Consider the following 12,640-nt stretch of genomic DNA (forward strand, 5'->3'; position numbering starts at 1 on the left):
GTGGTAGGCTGTGATGCTCTTAAGTTAGTCTAGAATCGGCATGTGCCCAGCCTCACTGCCTCGCTGTTTCTGACACAGCCGCCTGACAGTCCACGTTATAATACATACCCCTCGCAATTCCATACCAAGAATCCTCTTTCCCGGCCACTATTGCTATCAAGAATATCTCTTTTGAGACAGAAAATACCCATTCAGACAATATGCCAGTAACGCTCAAAGTCGCGGCGCATCCGCCTGAGAAATGGGAAGATCCCAAGGTTTCCACAGCTGAAGGTCTCTTGAAGGAATCATGCCCGCAAGAGTATGAAAGTAGTCAAGGTGTACTAAAGAGCTCGTTTGACAGCAGTCTTTTCAACACTTCCCATGTCTCCGCCTCGCGGAATGGTTTTGTCTGGGCAGTATTCCAAGCCTATAGCCATCATCACAACCTGACAATCCGACCGGAAGACGTATGGTTCTCTATCATAACACAGCTGAGTTTCTATATCAACGCACATGCGGAGGATCTACGGTCCTTCTTCGTTTCCCACGAGGGCAAGGAACAGCTAGAAGACACCGGTGGAGATGGTGGTCACGATTTCGGTAACATAGCGCTGCGAATGACCAAACTCATTGAAGAGAAGGTCGTGGATAAGGAATTCCGAAGCTGGATCATGCCTGACTTCAGCACCACTACCGAGTCTGACAGGGTGGTCGCGGCTGTTCTGATGATGGGGGCCATGCAGAAGTATTTCTCGTACTACGTGGCGATGACATGTGGCATCCCGTCTGTCACCTTACTGGGGGGGCGAAAGGATTGGGCAGACCTCGTGAAGAAACTCGACAAGCTATACCAGCTAGGCGACGAGCCAGCACGATTTGCTCAGCTTCTCCGCCCGGTGCTCAATCATTTTGTCTTGTCCTTTGACAGCCCCGATTCAACCAAGGCGCTTGCTTTCTGGGGCCGATGTGCACATCGTTCAGAAGGAAGTGGCATCGACTATCTCACTGGATGGATTTCCGCCTTTTGTTTTTGGAGTGAAAAAGGAGACCGTCTCTACTTCGGCGACACGATCGAACCGACCTGTTCGCCTCAGTTCACGGCGCGCAACACAGAGTTGGGACTCGATGATGTCTTGGCACGCGAAGTCGACATAGATAAAATCCCAGCTGGATTCGCCTCCGTGCCTCTTACTATCGACGATGATGGGAGAATCACGAAGGTGGTGATGTTGGCTGGACTGTTTGGTATCCAAGCCACGTCGAAGGCCCCGATCACCCCGGTCATGGAAGAACGCACCAGACGTCGTTGGGTTTCGTATTTGGTCCCAAGACGTACAAAAAAGCGGAGCACTCATACTCCCCCGGCAACCGCCGAGGAAGAGGGACCCAATACAATTCAGCCGTTTTCGGGGTGGCTGGCGTATGTGAAGAAAGATGTGGAGGATGGCGAATAATGTACCCAAGGAAATCAGAAGATCGAAGGGCCTGCCTAGAAACCAGAGACATGATCTTCTGGTCCTAACTTCCTTCAAGAAATAGCACTGCCGGAATTTGAACTTCCGATACCAAGTTTGAATATAAAAATAACGGTGGTGCGATGATCATTGCGAAAAGTTACAGGTGAAGCTCAACGCAATCATTTAATCCAGGTCACGCCCTTGGCTGCCTCAGGTTCAGTAGAGTCACGTGGTATGTTGTTCCATCCAGCGAGTTTCCATGTCCAACGCTTGTCAATGTTTATGTCAATCAAGAAAGGCCCTGTTTATCGTTTCTAGAAAATGGTCAAAGGCATGGTCCGATCGAAAAAGGTTAAAGATAAACATCGCCAAGTCGGGAAACCGGGGCGGCCCACTTCCACCCGCCACGCGTTCCATTTGCCTCGGTAATTCATCTCGACTTACGTTTTTGTACATGACGACATCCGACATTTGTCTCTTCTCAAGGGGTCTTTTGCTACTCAATTCAGTGTTTGTGTCAGAGACAGCTCTTCGCATTCGGTGGCCAATTGATTGAATTCCATCCACTACAGTACTACCGACATACTGAAAATTGATCTACCACAAACATAAGCCAAATTCCAACATGGCATCAAAAACTGCATCCGACCGCTTAACACAAGTAAGCAACCATATACAGTCCGCGCCAGCAGGACCCCAACCATCCCAAATCCAAGATGTCTACATCATCAGCGCATCGCGGACTCCCACGGCACGATTCAAAGGCTCCCTCGCCAGTGTCCCGGCGCCCCAACTCGGCGCCCACGCCATCAAGGACGCTGTCCTAAAGTCGAAGGTGCCTGTGTCGCGTATCACAGACGTTTACATGGGCAACGTAATGCAGGCCTCGAACGGGCAGGCGCCCGCGCGCCAGGCAGCCATCTTCGCCGGCCTGCCGACGGCAACGGAGGCGGTCACTATTAACAAGGTTTGCGCCTCGGGACTGAAGGCTGTGGCGCTCGCTGCGCAGAACATCCAGCTCGGGCTGTCCCAGGCGCAGGTTGCCGGCGGTATGGAGAATATGTCGAGTGTGCCGTATTATCTGGCGCGGGATGCGGCCGGCTCGACGGGCGATTTGAAGTTGCAGGATGGCTTGATAAAGGACGGCCTGTGGGATGTGTATAATCAGATTCATATGGGGAGCTGTGCGGATCTCACTGCGAAGAAATTCAACATCTCGAGGGAGGCGCAGGATGAGTATGCGATTCGCAGCTTCTTGAGGGCGCAGAAGGCTTGGGCTGAAGGGAAGTTCCAGGATGAAATTATCCCAGTTACCGTGAAGGGCCGGAAGGGGGAGACTGTGGTCCAGCGGGATGAAGGTTTTGAGAAACTCGATGAAAAGAAGGTGGCGACGTTGAAGCCGGCGTTCGTGAGGGATGGCACCGGCACGGTCACCGCTGCCAACTCATCCACTTTCAATGATGGCGCCAGTGCTTTGGTTTTAGGGGATCGTGCCATTGCCCAGCAGTACGGCCAGGATAGTCGGGTACTTTCGCGGATCATCAGCACGGCCGACGCGGCCCTGGACCCAGTGGATTTCCCGATTGCTCCAGCCAAAGCGGTCCGTGTTGCTCTGGAGAGAGCCGGTATCAAGAAAGAAGATGTCGCTGTGTGGGAGTTCAACGAAGCGTTTGCTTCTGTTATCAAGGCGAATGAGCAGGTGGGTTTGGCCTAGTTTTTCCACATGATAAACTGCTTGCTAACTTGACAACCAGATTCTCGGCCTTGGAGGCGCAAATGTGAATCCGCTTGGAGGCGCCATCTCGTTGGGCCACGCTCTGGGAAGTTCTGGGTCGAGGATCCTTACTACGTTGGTGCATCAGTTGAAGGTCGGAGAATACGGCGTTGCGGCGGTTTGCAATGGTGGTGGTGCAGCGACTGCCGTCGTTGTTCAGCGAGTTGCGTCTGTGTAAAGTTAACCTTAAAGATTCAATCAGACTATACAAGATAAAAAGATGTCCTGTATATTTACCTTCATCCTTGTTCTCCTGACTGTTAAGGAACTATAAATTTCAGCCCAGCAAACTTTGACTATACCCACAATAGCCATTTGAGCTTCTCTCCATCCACAAGCTCCCAATTCAGGAGCTACTACTCATGACTGTTATGTTGACTTCATGATTTGTTGTTGCATGCAAAAAGTTGACAATACGCGTTCGCAGCAAGTGCAGGACCCATGTGTTTAGATCTTCCTATATGTTCTAGAAAAGTACTAGTGATGACGACGCTGCTCTAAATACTTCGCCAAATCATGATACACAATGGCTGTCTCAAAAATGAGACAATCTCCCCTCGAGAACAATGCATATATAAAAATATAAAAGGAAAAACATACAACAGCCGGGATTCGCATGTGGTCACCCACCATACTACTAACCGGCCGGCGTGTGGCTTAAGTACGGCTGAGCGGACGGGAAGCCCTGTTCTCCACACCCTATGGTCGTATGTACTGGATTCTAGGAGAGAGTACATGATATTCCCAGCTAGAATATAGACTCAAGCTTTTCTAGGAGCGAATCAGTGGATCAATGGATTAAACAAGCCATATGATGGTGAGATATGTACTGAGATGAGCTTCTGAATATCTAGAAACCAACGAAAATGACCAACGGCGATAGACTACGCTTTAGTGATTGTTTCCCTTTTCGTGTAGAATGATGTGCATCATGGCCTTCTTTTCCTTGGTTTCTCATTCGGCGAAGCTAGATATACACCTAAAATCTTGGATGTTATGAGGTGTCAGTCTCAGTCATGAGTGAGATATTCTGCCTTGTGCTAGTTTGAGTATGGCATTGATAGGATCTCTTAGCAGAAACCAACACGCCATAGTAGCCATCAGGACTATAGACAGAGGAAGTCTGAGCATAATCTCCTACTCTCCAGTCTAGCCATGGTCATAAATTTGTATAAATCACCTACCCTAGATTGTGCTGGTATCTGACAGTCGCCGTCATGTTATCAGAATTCAAAGACTATCATAGACCTAGGTCGCGAGGTTTACTCCACTTTTGGTATAGATCTAACATGCATTAATTGAGCTAATGTCTAGACTTAGAAGACAGAGAATAAAAGCGTCAATACATCACCGTCCCTGGCTACTATACAAAACAGAACCCTAGCGATACTCCTCCTCATGCGAACTTTGATCAACCTGAACCACATTAGCTCTCCTCTCTATACCAATGCGTCATACAAGGGCATACTTACCACCTCAATATTATTCCCTATAGGATCTAACACATACGCAGCAAAATACGTCTCATTATTCTCCGGCCGCAAACCAGGCGCGCCGTTGCTCACGCCGCCCACCGCCAACGCAGCGTCGTAGAAAGCCCATACTGTCTCATGATCTAGATACGTTAGCAACTGAGTATACCCCCCATCTCCCCAGAAGAAGACCACCCACCTGGTGCCATGAACGCGACATGCATCCCAGGGCTCTTCACATCCCGTTTCCTAATCCAGAAGTTCGGCTCCGCGATGCCGAGCCCAACGGCATTTTCCAATCGCTTCACTTCCCGATATTGTAAAGGCATCAGGGCGGCCTTGTACCAATTTATGACGTGCTCGAATTTGTCCTCGGGGACGTAGATCTCCACGTGGTCGATGTTGGAGCACGGCATGGCGGAAATTTGGGGGATAATTCCTCGTAGGTGCGCACGACTTTATTCTCTAAAAGATAGAGCCAACGGGCTCCCGAAAGTTATATAAGAGGATCAATGATCGGTTCAGCCGGGATGTTCCTTGACCCGATCGCATGACATCAACCAATGCGTCCGAATTAGGGTTCCGCTTTGTTGGTGCCTCGGGCGCCAAGGCTGGCAACTATCCGTTTCCGCTTTGCGTCAGAATGACGAACACCGAGTATAAATCGATGATGATAACCCATCCGAGTGGGATTGCTCAAGGGATCTTGCCATGGGCACGTGGTGAATCACTGATTTCAACAAAGAATGGGAAGAATGTATTGTAACACAATTGCGCCCTATTGAAGCCGGCCCGTGCGTACTCTTGGGATACACGGTACACCCGTTTATTCGAAGTTCCTGCGCCTTGCTTTGTTGCCGGCAAGTCCAAATTGGTAATACTACAATTATAGGCAGCTTCCTTGGGTAAAGTTGTGCTTCGGTTGGCTTAAGAGGGTCTTTGCAATTGTCGTTTCACCCGTTTCTGTTGTTTTTCGGTGACCTTCGCTCATGGGAAAGCTTCATCAGGGTAGACCATTTATGTACAAAAAGTATTTCTAACTTCATTCTTTGGTCATTGCTGTTGGACTCCCGTCGCCTTTGTTGATCTCATGATACCAAACCGCAACCGACCATTGACTCGTTAACAAATCCACGAGTATCAAAGGGTTGCACAACCAGTTCCTTGGGCAGCGCTTGACGGGTGGATGGATACGGTAATGTTATGAGCGTATAAACACTGAATCAGCTTCAAAACATGGAGCAAACCGGATTTGGTGGTTAATCACGGTATGAACACGCCTCCGTTGCAGTCGCCGCCAAGGTTCAAAGTAAAGGTTGATCGCTGCCAACGGCTCGAAACAAAAAGCCGATCAAGTCTTCGGGCGCAGGGCATACATCTTGACCGGGAACAGATTGAACGACTTCGGAAACCCCGCCTGGATCTCAGACGTAATCAAATTCAGCTCGGCTTCGTTGAACAGCTGCCGTAACTTGGCGTCCGTCCTGGTAACGCTGCTGTCCAATTCATCGTAGATGTCTTCTCCGTCCACATCAGTCGAGTTGTTCTCTTTGATCACGAGCATCCCGGTCTCCGTCAAGGCATTTTTACAGCGCACAAAGCACTCCCTCAACTGCCCGTCGGTCAGATGCCCCACGCAGAACTGGATCCAGATCAAGTCGTACTTCTTCTCCGGAACCCAGCCCTCAAGACCAACAATGTAGACGTCTTCAACCGCGCAGTCCATTTTCGGCACACGCTCTTTCAGCACACACGCGAACTTCTCCACCGGCTCAACGGCATCCATTACCTCGCAGACCTGGCCGAGGAACCCCTCGGTGATTCGCCCGACGCCCGCCCCGCAATCGACGCCCCGGTGAAGCTTGCCCTCCTTCTTACAGGACGGCACGAGCCGATGAGCCTTGGCGAGAAACGTCCGAGACCCCCGTAGGTCGATGCGCGAGTACCACGGGTAGTCGCCTAGCATGCCGAGCATGCCGCCTGATGTCGCGGGCACCCCGTTCCAGTATTTGATGGAGGCGGCATGGTCTATGTAGCTATCAGCCGGGGCTTCTGCTTGGCTGTCGGAATCTATTGTATATTGGTCGAAAGACATGGTTATGAATGTGGCGTTTTTGGTGGAACGAGCGCCTCTTGACCTCTTTGTTGTCGGCCCTTTCGTTTGGAATCCCTTGGCAGGTTTTACGGTGGGTCCAAGGCGGTGTGGTGTGATTGGATTAGATGGCAGATGGATTGGTGTGTGTGGCGTTTAGAGCAATTGTGGATTTTCCAACTGCACGATCGTCCGATGGAATGTTGGCGACTTGGCATAGTGAAGAATATGGAAATGTCTTTTCACGTTTTGCAAGCGACCATTCAAGGATTTTGTCAATTCTCCTGTTTTAGCGACATTATCAGATTGAGCCCCTGCTAGTTCCTTACGTAATCCATATATAGCAGTTTTCTAATCCACCGCATATGACAAGCTTTGGGTATCTATCATGAGGGGGAGAACACAGAGAGAGAAAGTCTACCATGAAGATGTCAGCTCTCAGCATTATTCTTAGCAGCTTACTGGCGACAAGTCCGCCACAGGACATGAACATAGACATTTCGATAGGAACCGAGACCATCTATCCCCGGGATTCAAGTGCGTCCTGCAAATCAAACATCGATTAGCCCCCATGCAACAACTCAGACAAGGTCACCAACCATCAACCAATCCATTCCTTCGCTGATACCATAACCCTGTGTTATGGAAGACTCAACAGCCTTCCATTTTCGGTGACGAACTTCTCCCAATTTTAACCCCTTTGATACCTCCTCCGCCGACAATGCCCCATCCAGATCTTGCTTGTTGGCAAATACCAGAACAGGGGCACTGCTTAGCTCGTCACGGGGCCCATCTAAACTAAGTAGGAATTCCAGCGTGGAGGCTGCGTCGTCTAGCCGGTCTGTCTCTGTGGCGTCGACGATGTAAATGACGGCGTCTATATTGGAGAAGTATTGCCGCCACGCTGGCCGGAATTTATCTCGACCTCCCAAGTCCTAGGTGGTCAAACATCAACGACTGGTGTCTTGATAAGAAGATATCATGCTTATCTATGTACCCAGATAGTAAGTCCTTGGTTCCGGTATGTTACTGATTCGACATTGAACCCTATCGTGGACACCGGATTAATGTGGTCCCAGCCCTGTATGCGATCAGCATGTGTGTAGACTGTCGCCGATGCGCGGTCTACCAAGAGTCTGTTGTATAAAAATGTAGTCTTTCCAGAGTACCACTAAATCAAGCAAGCAAGTCAGTTCGTGGGTCCAGGCTCATGGTCCGGGATGGTAAACATACGGGCCCCCACATGATTACCCGGGCTTCTTTCTTCCTTGCACTTCCAGGCCATATACTTGATAATGAGCTTCCCATTTTGCCCGTGGTGAGTAGCAGAGGAATAGATGAGAGGCTTGCTTTAATTGAAAGGATGCCTAGTGATGAGGATGCCAATACGACGTGGTCACATGACAATACGAGAAATTCTTGGTGGCTGGCGCTTCAAAGACGAGTATCCGATACTCCGTACTGGGCAGTATACGCATATACTGCATACTGTATATTGGGCGAAATACCCGCTTAAGTAGGTATTCTTTACTTTCTGATCAAAAAATCTCTTTGAATGCCTTATGAGGGTGATACTATGGTTATGTATAGATTCAAGACATGTCATCCATTTCAAGACCTATCGGATGAACGCAGGATGGTTCACTTGAACGAAGTTTCCAACATTGCGATGTAACGACAGCACTTGCGCGGTAGGCAGACCATATGTCATCCCAATTGACCGTGTTGTGCTACCAAAGTATTCACTTATAGACATGGATTGTCATCAAAGATGCTGAGATTGGGGCAGCGCGTGTTAAGTTTAAGTTGTACGCACAAAGTTAACTAACGCATAACGGTTAGCGGCGTCCTGTTCGGCCCGCCTTACTGGCTGCTACTGGTTGATCCATGAGTGGCATAAATGACTAATCATCATAATGCAAGACGCACTGGGGCTAGAGTCAGGTGACCCCACTCACGTGTTATCTAGCGAAAGATTAAGCGAGCTTGGCAGCGAAATTCCAACCACACCAAAAATACTCCTCTCTCATCTCGAACATACTACCGCAGATTCCCCGACAACCACCACCTCGCCATCATGGGTCGCGTTCGCACGAAGACCGTCAAGCGGTCCGCCAAGGTCGTTATTGAGCGCTACTACCCCAAGCTCACTCTGGACTTCGAGGTCAACAAGAAGGTCTGCGATGAGGTCGCCATTATTGCCAGCAAGCGCCTGCGCAACAAGGTAATTCACCACGGGAGACTCAGGACGACAACCTAGCAACAGAAGGCTGACTTTGGAAAACGATAGATTGCCGGTTACACCACGCACCTGTATGAAAATCCCTATGAATTTCCCACCCGTTGATCCATCCACACGAACACCATCTCCAATCACAATTCAATATCGATGAAGGAAGGAACGAAGAAAATAGACCACCGCTAACCAATCTCGACAACAGGATGCGCCGTATCCAGCGTGGCCCCGTCCGCGGTATCTCCTTCAAGCTTCAGGAGGAGGAGCGTGAGCGCAAGGATCAGTACATCCCCGAGATCTCCGCTCTCGACTTCACCCAGAACAGCGAGACCGGCAAGCTCGATGTTGATCAGGACACCAAGGATCTCCTGAAGAGCATTGGCGTACGTGCACGCAGACTTCCATCAAGGATTCGGTCCCGGTAGAGCAGTGTGGCTAACCGCAATATAGTTCGACTCCATCCCCGTCAACATCCAGGCTGTTTCCCAGCAGCAGGTTGCCGACCGCCCCCGCCGTTTCGGCCGCTAAATTTGCACGTGAGTGCGCGTGGCAGATGGAACGATGATGGTTAGCAAATGATTGGGTGGGATTTGGAATGGAGGAAAACAGCGAGGTGGTGATCTTCCTTTTCTATGATGGGTAATGGCGTCCAAGATTTCAGCATATGTTTGCTCGCGGAGGTAGAATTAGGACATATCTTGAGCCATGAAAATGAAACGCCAGTCCTTCTCCGCAGCCGATGAATAGCCCCGTCTGTCAAGCCGTATCCGGGAGGCATATGCGTCGACGTCTCCTTTATGTGGAAGAACTGTCCGACAATCCGGCACCCATCATGGACTCTCAGCTGTTGTCTTGCGACTGACAATGGTCTGTTCACGGGGTTGAGCCAAATAGTACGATCTCTGGCTCCGTCAAGGAATATCCAACCCGCTGGATCTCTCCATGTCATGAATACATTTATGATGACAAAATATGGCGTCTCGTCTCCTCCACTTTGCTACAATGGCTATTCGTATCCATGTAGAGGATGCTATCGAGCTGGCTTATCCATCGTAGCTGTCGTATCAACCGGGGCGATACAGCACTCCGGACAGTCGATACCTAGAAACTGAGGCATCAATATGGGTTTTGCCCTATCGTCTAACCTCTTCAGGTTAGTGTATATTTTTGGCGTTACTGTGCGATTATGTCATCTTGTCAGAGGGCGGTGAGGCCACCACCCGTTATTCTGCCGCTCCTTGTATAGTTATGGATATTCACGAGTATCATTGATCATTCATGTGTTCATCAACATCATGATATATCTATTGATTTGAAATATCCACAGTCAACTCTCATATGAAGGGCTCTTTTTTGGCCCTAGAGAAACTGTGTGGGGAAACAATTGTACAGGTCAAAAGAATCATGATATTGCTGCTATGAAAAGTTGCGAATAGTTGCAAAATATGAAGAATTAGAAAAAAACAATTAATTCATGTTGGAAGAACACCGCAAGTCAGCTATTGTTGGCTGATTGTCTGTCTCATAATTCCACGAAATTTAGGAATAATCAAGGTCCTGGGTTTTTCTGTTGGTAGGCTGTAAAGTCATCAAAGCGTAGTTCCTGTCAAATATATATCCCCGCGTTATACAGTGCAATCTCCAGCAGTTTATAGATCAAATATTGACATGATTATCCCTTAGATCTTCAAAAAAAGTCCTAACTATCTTCACTGTCCATTCTCCATTAGTTCTAGTCGTCTCAAGCCCCCACGATCCCAGCCTGTGTATGTTTTGTGACGAAACACAGCGACCACCATAGAGTACCACAACCCCATGCAGGACCAAATCCAAGAATAATCTGTTCCTCAACACAATCCGGACCCACTTTGAAAATCCACTCCCTGACTAGCCATCCGAACTAGTAGCTTAACCCCAATGAAAAGGCCGATTCATTCAGATCCCCACTTTGTCGGTCCCTCTTGCGAGCGCACTGACCCACAGTACACCCGCCATAGAAGACCATAACATCTATATAAGGAGTACTGCGGTAATAAGATCATTGTTATATCTGCGGGGTTATGGATTACTGGAACTGGACGAACTACCTGCGTATTTAGCGGGATGGTGGTTCCATGGCCTGTTATTTCCTACATGGCGTGATGAGCAAGTAGATCTGCCAGTGCGCAAGGCTGAGGCTGCGAGAGTAGATATTGAGTCTTCGACCAGTATAGATGCTGACTGCTTTGCGTGAGTCATAATGCCATCCAATCTTCAATACAAATCAATTAAGACAGTGTGAAGGGTGTTTAGATAAACTGAAATACAGGTGTAGATTGTCGTTAACTATCGAGTTCCATGCTCAAGTTATTAATGGAAGAACGCCTGACTCAAAAGAATCTCAGTTGAATGAGCCGTAGATTAAGATGCACGCAGCTCGCGACAGCTAAGCAGCTATAGAGCATTTGGTGGGGTCATGTAGGCATCCATGCGAGGAGTGAATGAAAGGAACCAGGGAATAACATAAACGACAAGGCTATAAAATACCCCGCGTATCTTTTGACTTTACAACAACCTCACTTCCTCACTTCACCTATTTCCAACTCATCATATCATCATATCCGATATCCTCCAGACAAGCGCTCTCCAACACCATCATGGCCCAACCACAAGACCTCCAAGCACACATAGACCACCTCCCCAGCCTCCCCCTGGAAGAAACAATCCAAGAAATTCTGCGTCTCGTCCCCGGCCTCACCCCATCCGTCTCCCCAGCCGCCGACCGCCTCATCACCCACGACAACTACACCGGCACCGCCCACCTAGACAAGCTAGGCAAACTATACCTACAGACCGGCAGCCGCTGCATAGCAGAACACGCCTCCCTCGCAACCCGCCTGTCCTACCTTCCTCTCGACGCGCTCTTCCTGGAACTGTACGAGCGCAGCGACGACATTCGAAATGCAGCTATCACGGCCGGAACGGCGACAGAGCCCAGCTATGAAGGCCAAGGCTGTCCCTGCTGCAGCGGGGAGCCGTCGGCGGTGATTCTCATGGGGTTTGCGGATGGGGAGTCGTTGTATTTTGAGGAGGAGGAGTATCGACGGCTTTGGGGGAACGTGGAGTCCGTCGGGACGCGTTTGTACTATGAGGATGGGGATAGCAAACGTAGGGTGTGTATGCTTATGGCGTCGAAGGAACAGGTTGGGGAACTGATGGAGAGGGAGAGAGGTGCTATGGCTATGTTGTAGTGCTTTTTGGGTGGAGGGAATGTGAGTTGTTACAAGACAGAGACAGATAATGCCCAGAATGGGTGCTTCAGTAGCATGTTTATTATGAAAGCTCGAGTCTGATATTTGAGCCTGAACTAGTAGTAACTTGTACATGCCTGGTAGTGCCTCGTGACTGAAGACCTAGGTATTCTAGGTGTCACGACGCTATAATAGATGAGTATATTACTGCTGTGCTGTATCTTCTCTTAGCCTATTAATCATGTTTTGGTGTCAAGGACCAAGATCAACTAAGAATACAACAGGAGTTTTATACAAAACATTAGAGCTCATAGTGACAATAAAGAACAATGACTATACACAATGAAGGTGTTAAAAAACCAGCACCACCGAGTCCCAGACTCCCACCTGAAGGTAT

General features: G+C 49.1%; 7 protein-coding genes across 7 annotated transcripts; 4 read left to right on the plus strand and 3 right to left on the minus strand.

Moving 5' to 3' along the window:
• Window positions 1-200: 200 nt before the first annotated feature.
• P168DRAFT_337066 (DUF4419 domain-containing protein) lies at window positions 201-1,436 on the plus strand (the record flags this gene model as incomplete). Its single annotated transcript, XM_024841735.1, has 2 exons — window positions 201-1,262; window positions 1,359-1,436. 2 exons carry the CDS (start codon window positions 201-203, stop codon window positions 1,434-1,436), a joined length of 1,140 nt encoding a protein of 379 aa, XP_024688956.1.
• A 478-nt stretch (window positions 1,437-1,914) lies between these two features.
• Window positions 1,915-3,408, plus strand: P168DRAFT_260486 (thiolase family protein). The gene is made up of 2 exons (XM_024834669.1): window positions 1,915-3,138; window positions 3,194-3,408. The coding sequence occupies exons 1-2, from the start codon at window positions 2,065-2,067 to the stop codon at window positions 3,389-3,391; spliced, it is 1,272 nt and encodes a 423-aa protein (XP_024688957.1). The 5' UTR covers window positions 1,915-2,064; the 3' UTR covers window positions 3,392-3,408.
• A 1,185-nt stretch (window positions 3,409-4,593) lies between these two features.
• On the minus strand, window positions 4,594-5,101 carry P168DRAFT_244029 (VOC family protein; the record flags this gene model as incomplete). The annotated part of the gene is made up of 3 exons (XM_024833904.1): window positions 4,594-4,629; window positions 4,686-4,828; window positions 4,885-5,101. The coding sequence occupies 3 exons, from the start codon at window positions 5,099-5,101 to the stop codon at window positions 4,594-4,596; spliced, it is 396 nt and encodes a 131-aa protein (XP_024688958.1).
• Window positions 5,102-6,036: 935 nt separating this feature from the next.
• P168DRAFT_322420 (N-terminal protein methyltransferase) lies at window positions 6,037-6,780 on the minus strand (the record flags this gene model as incomplete). Its single annotated transcript, XM_024840571.1, has 1 exon — window positions 6,037-6,780. The coding sequence occupies one exon, from the start codon at window positions 6,778-6,780 to the stop codon at window positions 6,037-6,039; it is 744 nt and encodes a 247-aa protein (XP_024688959.1).
• Window positions 6,781-7,358: 578 nt separating this feature from the next.
• P168DRAFT_285486 (putative ADP-ribosylation factor) lies at window positions 7,359-8,085 on the minus strand (the record flags this gene model as incomplete). The annotated part of the gene is made up of 3 exons (XM_024836208.1): window positions 7,359-7,712; window positions 7,775-7,948; window positions 8,011-8,085. The coding sequence occupies 3 exons, from the start codon at window positions 8,083-8,085 to the stop codon at window positions 7,359-7,361; spliced, it is 603 nt and encodes a 200-aa protein (XP_024688960.1).
• Window positions 8,086-8,828: 743 nt separating this feature from the next.
• P168DRAFT_293627 (40S ribosomal protein eS17) lies at window positions 8,829-9,658 on the plus strand. Its single transcript, XM_024837846.1, has 4 exons — window positions 8,829-9,001; window positions 9,068-9,090; window positions 9,219-9,396; window positions 9,464-9,658. Exons 1-4 carry the CDS (start codon window positions 8,855-8,857, stop codon window positions 9,539-9,541), a joined length of 426 nt encoding a protein of 141 aa, XP_024688961.1. The 5' UTR covers window positions 8,829-8,854; the 3' UTR covers window positions 9,542-9,658.
• Window positions 9,659-11,574: 1,916 nt separating this feature from the next.
• On the plus strand, window positions 11,575-12,319 carry P168DRAFT_293629 (uncharacterized protein). Its single transcript, XM_024837847.1, has one exon. The coding sequence runs from the start codon at window positions 11,650-11,652 to the stop codon at window positions 12,241-12,243; it is 594 nt and encodes a 197-aa protein (XP_024688962.1). The 5' UTR covers window positions 11,575-11,649; the 3' UTR covers window positions 12,244-12,319.
• Window positions 12,320-12,640: the final 321 nt, after the last annotated feature.

Source organism: Aspergillus campestris (genome assembly GCF_002847485.1).
Source record: "Aspergillus campestris IBT 28561 chromosome Unknown P168scaffold_15, whole genome shotgun sequence".
Classification (NCBI taxonomy): Eukaryota; Fungi; Ascomycota; class Eurotiomycetes; order Eurotiales; family Aspergillaceae; genus Aspergillus; species Aspergillus campestris.

Bases quoted from the DNA above. Each gene is read 5' to 3' on its own strand.
- P168DRAFT_260486 (XM_024834669.1), top strand. From the start codon at position 2,065: ATGGCATCAAAAACTGCATCCGACCGCTTAACACAAGTAAGCAACCAT. The intron at 3,139-3,193 runs GTGGGTTTGGCC...CTTGACAACCAG, and splicing joins TTATCAAGGCGAATGAGCAG to ATTCTCGGCCTTGGAGGCGC.
- P168DRAFT_293627 (XM_024837846.1), top strand. From the start codon at position 8,855: ATGGGTCGCGTTCGCACGAAGACCGTCAAGCGGTCCGCCAAGGTCGTT. The intron at 9,002-9,067 runs GTAATTCACCAC...GGAAAACGATAG, and splicing joins GCAAGCGCCTGCGCAACAAG to ATTGCCGGTTACACCACGCA. The intron at 9,091-9,218 runs GTATGAAAATCC...TCTCGACAACAG, and splicing joins GCCGGTTACACCACGCACCT to GATGCGCCGTATCCAGCGTG.
- P168DRAFT_293629 (XM_024837847.1), top strand. From the start codon at position 11,650: ATGGCCCAACCACAAGACCTCCAAGCACACATAGACCACCTCCCCAGC.